The 10,125-nt window shown below is 38.0% G+C and overlaps 1 protein-coding gene across 1 annotated transcript; it reads right to left on the reverse strand.

Moving 5' to 3' along the window:
* Nucleotides 1-346: 346 nt before the first annotated feature.
* Nucleotides 347-970, reverse strand: LOC133337576 (protein sisterless A-like). The gene has a single exon (XM_061545792.1). The coding sequence runs from the start codon at nucleotides 968-970 to the stop codon at nucleotides 347-349; it is 624 nt and encodes a 207-aa protein (XP_061401776.1).
* Between the last annotated feature and the right edge of the window lie 9,155 nt (nucleotides 971-10,125).

Here is a 10,125-nt window from a genome sequence, read left to right on the forward strand (position 1 = left end):
TGATTTCAATTGACAGACAGACGACATAGAATTTTATTCTGGTCAAGAATATATATACTATATTGGTCTCTAGTGAATATTACTTGGTGTAGCATACCCTTTAAGAAATCACTGTGGTTTGAAAATTGCGAATCCCACCAACAAAGTTTGGCATATTCTAGTTTTGTAATAACAATTTCTGCCACATTTATCCCCAACCGAACCGCAAATAAAAGTCATTTCAATTCCCAAATTATTTACCTTTATTAATAGGTTTGTTTTTGATTTTCTTAAAACTAAATAACATAAAATATTCTTAAAATATAACAAAATTCAAGTGCGAACAGTAATCCCACTAATCCTAATGTTAATCCTTTGTTTTCACTGAAGTCTCCATTTCAATACCGCGGACCTCTCTCCTTGTTGAATCCATGCCATAGCTGTAACGCAATTGGTGAAGTTTATCTTTGCCTAATCCTTGGGCAAGTAAATGTCCTTCCGTTTGAGCAATCAGATCCTTTATACAAGTCAACAGTTGTGTACTTTGTAGCAGTTTTTGTGACATGTATTTGTGGCGGTATTTAGACTTGGCCTTTTTGATTTTATTATTGTAACGAGAACGACGACATGCCTCCGAACGCTGGTACTGTTGTTGTCGTTTTTGTTCCGGGGATAATAAGGTGTCACATTCTTCGCTCAATACACTGCCACTATTCGTCGTAGTGTTGGTCCGCCTTCCATATGTAATTGGATTTTCCGCCAACATTTGTTCAACATATTGCTCCTGCTTGCCCTGGCAATTCTCCTGAATGCGTTTCATTTCGAATTCCACGATTTGATCGATATGTTGTTGCTGCGTCGGCATGATATTTGTCAACATTCCATGTGTATTTAAGCTCGGGAAGGTCACTTCATGCGTCAGAGATGTATAAACTTGTTCTAGGAAACGATTTGTGGTGATGGTGGTATTGGTTTCTATGAAGCTGTTCATGATGTTCATGTGAGATGGGTGCGTGCGTACGTACGAACGATGTTATTTCGTTGAGAGTTTAAGGCGTTATGATTGTTGCAGTAATTGTGATGTGTCCATTTATAAGCAAATGCGACAAATTTAAGGGAATGGTATTTTTAGGGAAGGAGTATACCTGGGATTTTGGCTTGTTTTAAAATTTTGCACAAATAATCCAGGTAAAAGATGCGTTAATTTATGATTATGTTTTTGTAAAAGGCTAGTGGATTTACATATTACAAACATATGTTGAAAAACTATTTGTAGGATACATATGAATAGTTAAAAACAATTTTTTCATCTTGACGTTTCAAAAAAGAGTCTATACACTCACTCTTATTACCAATAAGGATATATTCACTTTGAAGCGATGTAAATGTCTTTGGACCAAATCCGTTTTATATAATATGGTGTCGATTTTCAAATGTTAATCTGTCCAATATGGTCCAAATATTGAAAATTATAAATCCAATATCTAGCGTTTGGAGTGACCTAATAATGAATCAGACTTTTCACATCGTAACATTTTTACTAAGCCTACATCTAATGGGTGATATGGGGATGGGGTATACCAAGCAACGGCCTAGATTGGCTTTAACATGGCAAAGGTTTATCTTGTTCCACTTTCATCGGGAAAGTGGGGTTAGTTGCTCACATTCGGAAAACCCCTCCTACTACGAAAACCCCTCCTACCCCTCTCAATTGTGGACATTGACCTCCCCGTGGTGCCACCTGGGGTAGCTATTTTCATCACCCGATGAAATAGTGAGCTAATCACCCATAAGAACTATAAAAAATGGGTTGAGGCGTCGGGTTAGTTGCCTACACTCGGAAAACCGAACCTACTACGAAAAAGCAAAGAAAAAAACAAACCCACCCCCGCAAACGTATAAAGGATCACGATCTGCGAATTTGCACTTGCAATGCGCGCACGTTGTACAGAACAGGCGCAGTTTTCGCTTTGGCGGATGTACTCAAGAAGTACAAAGCCGATATTATTGACTTACAGGAAATGCGATGAAAAGGGACTGGCGTAAGTAAATCAGACGATGACGCCCTGTATTATAGCTGCCGTGAAACGAGACATGAATTTGGCTGCGGATTTATGGTTAACAGCAGAATAAAAGACCTCGTCTCCAGATTCACCCCAGTAAATGAACGAATTGTTATAATCCGTATAAAAGCGGAGTCAGACTTATTTTTGCCTATCCTTCGACGAAAAACGAAGATGAACAGACAAAGACATTTTTTCCGAGCGTCTAGGAGATTTTAATGCAAAAATCGGAAGGGAAAATATTTTTGGCCTCACCATCGGAAAATTTAGTATCCATGAAGATACATCCGACAACGGCATGAGGTTGATTGACTTCGCGGCAGCCGAAAACATGGTAGTTAGCAGCACCAGATTCAAGCATCGTGATATACCTGGTGATATACCTGGATTTCTTCTGATTAAGTAACGAGCGAATATCGATTCGAACCATTACCTTGTGGCAGCCAAGGTTTGCGCCCGATTTAATGTAGCAGCAAAAGTGAGATCTAACACAACACGGGAACTCGACGTCGAAAAGCTGCAAATATAACATATAGCAGAAGCCTACTCCGCCCAACTTACCCAACTGCTTGACGAAAGCACCCCTTGTCCCGATAATAATATATCAAATAGTGACGTTGAAGAAGAACCAATATAAGATAACGGTACAGAGTGTATACCACTATGCCAAGAGGAGGTCAGAATAGCAATCAATCGGCTGAAGAACAATAAATCAGCAAGTGCCGATGAATTACCAGCCTTCAGCTGCTGGTAAGGAGCATGTACCATTTGATTAGTACCATTTGGCTAGAAGAAAGCATGCCAATCATTGGGCATGCTTTCCTCAGCATCCTGTGTCCGGACACAAGTGATATATGCCAACTAGAGAGGAATAAGTATCCTTCCCATCCCATATAAAGTCCTATCCAGCGTACTGTGTGAACGACTGAAGCCAATGGTCAATGACATTATTGACTAGATATTCCTTCTGCACCAAATCCTGGAAAAGACCCACGAAAAACACAGCGACACATTCCACCTATTCGTCGACTATAAAGCCGAATTCGACATCCCTATCCGTTCAGAGGTATTTAAAGCCATGTTTGCGATCGACATTCCCGCAAATTTAATTCGGCTATGCAGGATAAATTTAACTGGCACAAGATCAGCAGTTAAGGTCAGAAGTGACTTCTCGGAGCACTTTAATACCGAACGAGGAATCAGACAAGGTGACAGTATGTCGAGAGACAAAGGTGAACAGAAATGGCACTCGGTATACCAAACAACACAAATTACACGCCGATGACATCGACATAATGGGTCGAACATTGAGAGCGGTAATAGCCACCTTTGAACTAATTGAGAAGAAGTCTCCCAAAGTGGGTCTGCAGTAAACGGTGAGAAGACCAAGTTGATGGTACCAACGTGCAAGACGTCCAGTAGACTCGGACCAACTGTGGAACTTGAGAACTACAGCTTCGAGGTAGTCATAGATTTTATATACCTTGCTACCGCCATAATTCCACGATTTGATCGATATGTTGTTGCTGCGTCGGCATGATATTTGTCAACATTCCATGTGTATTTAAGCTCGGGAAGGTCACTTCATGCGTCAGAGATGTATAAACTTGTTCTAGGAAACGATTTGTGGTGATGGTGGTATTGGTTTCTATGAAGCTGTTCATGATGTTCATGTGAGATGGGTGCGTGCGTACGTACGAACGATGTTATTTCGTTGAGAGTTTAAGGCGTTATGATTGTTGCAGTAATTGTGATGTGTCCATTTATAAGCAAATGCGACAAATTTAAGGGAATGGTATTTTTAGGGAAGGAGTATACCTGGGATTTTGGCTTGTTTTAAAATTTTGCACAAATAATCCAGGTAAAAGATGCGTTAATTTATGATTATGTTTTTGTAAAAGGCTAGTGGATTTACATATTACAAACATATGTTGAAAAACTATTTGTAGGATACATATGAATAGTTAAAAACAATTTTTTCATCTTGACGTTTCAAAAAAGAGTCTATACACTCACTCTTATTACCAATAAGGATATATTCACTTTGAAGCGATGTAAATGTCTTTGGACCAAATCCGTTTTATATAATATGGTGTCGATTTTCAAATGTTAATCTGTCCAATATGGTCCAAATATTGAAAATTATAAATCCAATATCTAGCGTTTGGAGTGACCTAATAATGAATCAGACTTTTCACATCGTAACATTTTTACTAAGCCTACATCTAATGGGTGATATGGGGATGGGGTATACCAAGCAACGGCCTAGATTGGCTTTAACATGGCAAAGGTTTATCTTGTTCCACTTTCATCGGGAAAGTGGGGTTAGTTGCTCACATTCGGAAAACCCCTCCTACTACGAAAACCCCTCCTACCCCTCTCAATTGTGGACATTGACCTCCCCGTGGTGCCACCTGGGGTAGCTATTTTCATCACCCGATGAAATAGTGAGCTAATCACCCATAAGAACTATAAAAAATGGGTTGAGGCGTCGGGTTAGTTGCCTACACTCGGAAAACCGAACCTACTACGAAAAAGCAAAGAAAAAAACAAACCCACCCCCGCAAACGTATAAAGGACCACGATCTGCGAATCTGCACTTGCAATGTGCGCACCTTGTACAGAACAGGCGCAGTTTTCGCCTTGGCGGATGTGCTTGAGAAGTACAAAGCCGATATTATTGACTTACAGGAAATGCGATGGAAAAGGGACAGGCGTAAGTAAATCAGACGCACTGTATTATAGCTGCCATGAAACGAGACATGAATTTGGCTGCGGATTTATGGTTAACAGCAGAATAAAAGACCTCGTCTCCAGATTCACCCCAGTAAATGAACGAATTGTTATAATCCGTATAAAAGCGGAGTCAGACTTATTTTTGCCTATCCTTCGACGAAAAACGAAGATGAACAGACAAAGACATTTTTTCCGAGCGTCTAGGAGATTTTAATGCAAAAATCGGAAGGGAAAATATTTTTGGCCTCACCATCGGAAAATTTAGTATCCATGAAGATACATCCGACAACGGCATGAGGTTGATTGACTTCGCGGCAGCCGAAAACATGGTAGTTAGCAGCACCAGATTCAAGCATCGTGATATACCTGGTGATATACCTGGATTTCTTCTGATTAAGTAACGAGCGAATATCGATTCGAACCATTACCTTGTGGCAGCCAAGGTTTGCGCCCGATTTAATGTAGCAGCAAAAGTGAGATCTAACACAACACGGGAACTCGACGTCGAAAAGCTGCAAATATAACATATAGCAGAAGCCTACTCCGCCCAACTTACCCAACTGCTTGACGAAAGCACCCCTTGTCCCGATAATAATATATCAAATAGTGACGTTGAAGAAGAACCAATATAAGATAACGGTACAGAGTGTATACCACTATGCCAAGAGGAGGTCAGAATAGCAATCAATCGGCTGAAGAACAATAAATCAGCAAGTGCCGATGAATTACCAGCCTTCAGCTGCTGGTAAGGAGCATGTACCATTTGATTAGTACCATTTGGCTAGAAGAAAGCATGCCAATCATTGGGCATGCTTTCCTCAGCATCCTGTGTCCGGACACAAGTGATATATGCCAACTAGAGAGGAATAAGTATCCTTCCCATCCCATATAAAGTCCTATCCAGCGTACTGTGTGAACGACTGAAGCCAATGGTCAATGACATTATTGACTAGATATTCCTTCTGCACCAAATCCTGGAAAAGACCCACGAAAAACACAGCGACACATTCCACCTATTCGTCGACTATAAAGCCGAATTCGACATCCCTATCCGTTCAGAGGTATTTAAAGCCATGTTTGCGATCGACATTCCCGCAAATTTAATTCGGCTATGCAGGATAAATTTAACTGGCACAAGATCAGCAGTTAAGGTCAGAAGTGACTTCTCGGAGCACTTTAATACCGAACGAGGAATCAGACAAGGTGACAGTATGTCGAGAGACAAAGGTGAACAGAAATGGCACTCGGTATACCAAACAACACAAATTACACGCCGATGACATCGACATAATGGGTCGAACATTGAGAGCGGTAATAGCCACCTTTGAACTAATTGAGAAGAAGTCTCCCAAAGTGGGTCTGCAGTAAACGGTGAGAAGACCAAGTTGATGGTACCAACGTGCAAGACGTCCAGTAGACTCGGACCAACTGTGGAACTTGAGAACTACAGCTTCGAGGTAGTCATAGATTTTATATACCTTGCTACCGCCATAAATGAAACGAATGGCATCAGTTTTCAAATTCGGAGAAGGATAGTGAAGGCCAACAGATGCTACTATGGTCTGAGTAAGCAGTTTAGAAACAAGGCCACCTCCCGTCAGACCAAACTCACACTATACAAAACGCTGATACTACTCGTGCTGTTATATGGATCTGAAGCATGGGTACTTACGCAAACAGATGAGGCAGCCCTTGAAGTGTTGGAGAGAAAAATTCTCCGAATGATCTATGGCCCGATCTTGGTGAATATCGCCGTCGAATGAACCATGAGTTGTACCAGTTACTCTCGGACATCCTCATTGTTAGATGTCTTGAGCTGCAGCGACTACGATACGATAGGCCATGTTGTGAGAATGGATGAAGATGCCACAGCTGATGGTTAACGTAGAAGAGAAGGTCACGAATTAGATGGAAAGATCAAGTGGATGACAACATTGTCGAAAATGGCCTTGGAAGAGCTGCGCAAAAGACAGAGGCGCCTGGCAATCTATTTTAAGCTCGGCTTATGGAAAGAAAGTTCTGTCACAAGCCAGCTAAGTAAGTAAAAACCCTTTATACCCAAATATCTCTTGTAACAAATGGAAGTACTTACGATTCCAGCGATACTACCTCACTGAGAAATTCGTTGGTGCCTGATTTCGTGGTTAACAAGGCATTGGAAGACAAATGCATAATTTTGCTACTTGCTATGTGAAAAAGAGGCTCACGGCCCTCTCCAGATGAAATGCATCCCAAGCCTTGACATTCTAATAATCAAACCCAAAGTAAAGGAGACGTTGTTGCCAGACAACGATAGGTGGCAGCCCAATCACATTAGGCTACATCAGATCAATCATGTACTTAGCTAGAATAAAAACAATGTCTCTGAAATTTTGTTAATGCCAAATAGTCTGACGTAATCACAGTTGTCTTTTTAAAGTAACTACTATTTAGAGGGGAAAGTATGGCATTCTCCACCAATGGCCAAGGCAGAGAATCCTTATCCCCAGAAGCTATTTATATCTTATAGCTTTTATACCTAAATAAAACTTGTAAGAAGTCTGTAATTTTCACCACGTGTCCCCATTTCTTAGTCAGTGAAAGTATGTCTAACGAAAAATGTCCCTGGAGTGCCAGAAAATCGTCATCGCGCAATTATTTTGCTCAGCGTCAGTCGTAAATAAAACACATCTCTTTGGAAGATTTATAATGTATGAGGTGGAAATTTAAATAGAAGCTATATTAAATTTTATATATTACAAAATATAATAGTTAATTAATTTAAAAATAAATTGTTAATTAAAGATTTATTCAACTATAATTGAAATGAAATAATACAATTTAAATATTGCCATATTTTATTTCCAAATCCTCAATGCTGGCTAAGACCCAATATTACCAGCCTTTATCATGACCAACATCTGGATTAACATAAAATTGATAATAAATGGGACATTCATGTTAATTAGATTTAAAGTCGTGTCACCGCGTTCTACACCATTTGCTATGAGAACACAATTATTTGCATTCATTATGCCGGCAGTCACTGGTTAGAACCCCGTCAGTCAGTCAGCCAGTCGGTCAATAGTGAAGTAGACTCCAATGTCCTTTTCTATCTATCGCTGCATATAAATGTACATATGTATGTAGTTTGAGTGCATACATGTTATTGTGGGTACATAAAGTTGCATACACACAGCCGCAATCAAATGCAAAATTTAGTGGGTGAGGGTGTGTCTGTAGTTGTGTGTGTCCATTTGAGTGTAAAGTAAATCCATTTCATCCAAATGTCCATGCCAACATTTCCTCTATCATTCGGCCTCTTCTTTATGCCACATGTCCTTTCCTTTCCCTCTAATTATAGGGCCGACTTTTAGAGAAATTCAATGTTGGGTGAAGTTTAACATTTTACTATTGTTGTGCACCATTTGACTATGGTTAATTTAGTTTGTCTGTCTGTATGTATATTTGATGTGTGTTGTTTGGTTCGTATTCTATTCTACAACATTGCGATTGTTGTAATGTTTATGTACACTTGAAAAGTATTGGTGTTGCTGTTGTGTACATTGATATGAAATCTGCAATTCATTTTCAAAGTAAAATAAACGTTTAGTAGTCAAGTGGTTAAAGACTGGAGATATCAATGTTACTTTGGATATCAAGGAAATGGGTCACCGAATTCTGGATATTGAGATTTTGGGTAAAGTTTAAAATTGCATAAATATATTTTTTTTTAAACCCACGCCTATGACAGTCCTTAAAAAATATTATTTAATTTTTATTTTTAAAAATTAACAATTATAATATTATGTTATATTACTATCCTCATCTTAATTCCAAAATTTTGTTATCATATTTTGAACATAAGCGATTCACGTCATCGTTCAATAATTTATTCACATGCACGCACAAACACACACTCACAATATTTAAAAACCAAAATTATTTGCCAAAATGCAAATCTGCATTAGTAATTATTTTTGCCTACGGTAATTTTCAGTTTACATGTTATCACACAGACCCCGACCTATGAATGCCATTCGAATTATGTAAATATTTTCCAATATTTAAACATATTTATTATTTTAAGTGGATTTTGACAAATTGAAACTGGTAATATCATGTGTAATGCAGACACAGCAATATTTAGGTTACAAAGTAGTCGATAATTATATTTTTGTAGTGCTCTCACTGGTGTACGATACTGTTTTTGAAATAAATTAAAAATAAATAACAATATTTACAGTAAATGTCAGCAAGTAATATTGGGTATGGTGGCCGAATTTGTAAAACATCTAAAAAGGACTATTAAAGCCATATTAAAATAATATTTTTTTAAGGACCATCCATAAGGCGTGGATTTTTAAAGAATATTTTTGAAAAGGACCATCCATAAGGCGTGGATTTTTTAAAGAATATTTTTGAAAAGGATCATCAATAAGGCGTGGATTTTTTAAAGAAGATTTTTTCAAGAACCATCCATAAGGCGTGGATTTTTAAAGAAGATTTTTTCAAGAACCATCCATAAGGCGTGGATTTTTTAAAGAAGATTTTTTCAAGGACCATCCATAAGGCGTGGATTTTTTAAAGAATATTTTAGAAAAGGACCATCAATAAGGCGTGGATTTTTTAAAGAATATTTTTTCAAGGACCATCCATAAGGCGTGGATTTTTTAAAGAATATTTTTTCAAGGACCATCCATAAGGCGTGGATTTTTTAAAGAATATTTTTTCAAGGAACATCCATAAGGCCTGGATTTTTTAAAGAATATTTTTTCAAGGACCATCCATAAGGCGTGGATTTTTTAAAGAATATTTTTTCAAGGACCATCAATAAGGCGTGGATTTTTTAAAGAATATTTTTTCAAGAACCATCCATAAGGCGTCGATTTTTTAAAGAATATTTTTGAAAAGGACCATCAATAAGGCGTGGATTTTTTAACGAATATTTTTGAAAAGGACCATCAATAAGGCGTGGATTTTTTAACGTATACTTTTGAAAACGACCATCAATAAGGCGTGGATTTTTTAAGGAATATTTTTTCAAGAACCATCCATAAGGCGTGGATTTTTTAAAGAATATTTTTTCAAGAACCATCCATAAGGAGTGGATTTTTTAAAGAATATTTTTTCAAGGACCATCCATAAGGCGTGGATTTTTTAGAGAATATTTTTTTAAGTACAATCCATTAGGCGTGAATTTTTTAAAGAATATTTTTTCAAGTACAATCCATTAGGCGTGGATTTTTTAAAGAATATTTTTCAAGTACAATCCATTAGGCGTGGATTTTTTAAAGAATATTTTTTCAAGGACCATCCATAAGGCGTGGATTTTTTAAAGAATATTTTTGCAAGGACCATCCATAAG

This window comes from Musca vetustissima, unplaced genomic scaffold (genome assembly GCF_032173495.1).
Source record: "Musca vetustissima isolate MV318-11 ecotype Yass unplaced genomic scaffold, APGP_CSIRO_Mvet_v1 utg61429, whole genome shotgun sequence".
NCBI classification, from domain to species: domain Eukaryota; kingdom Metazoa; phylum Arthropoda; class Insecta; order Diptera; family Muscidae; genus Musca; species Musca vetustissima.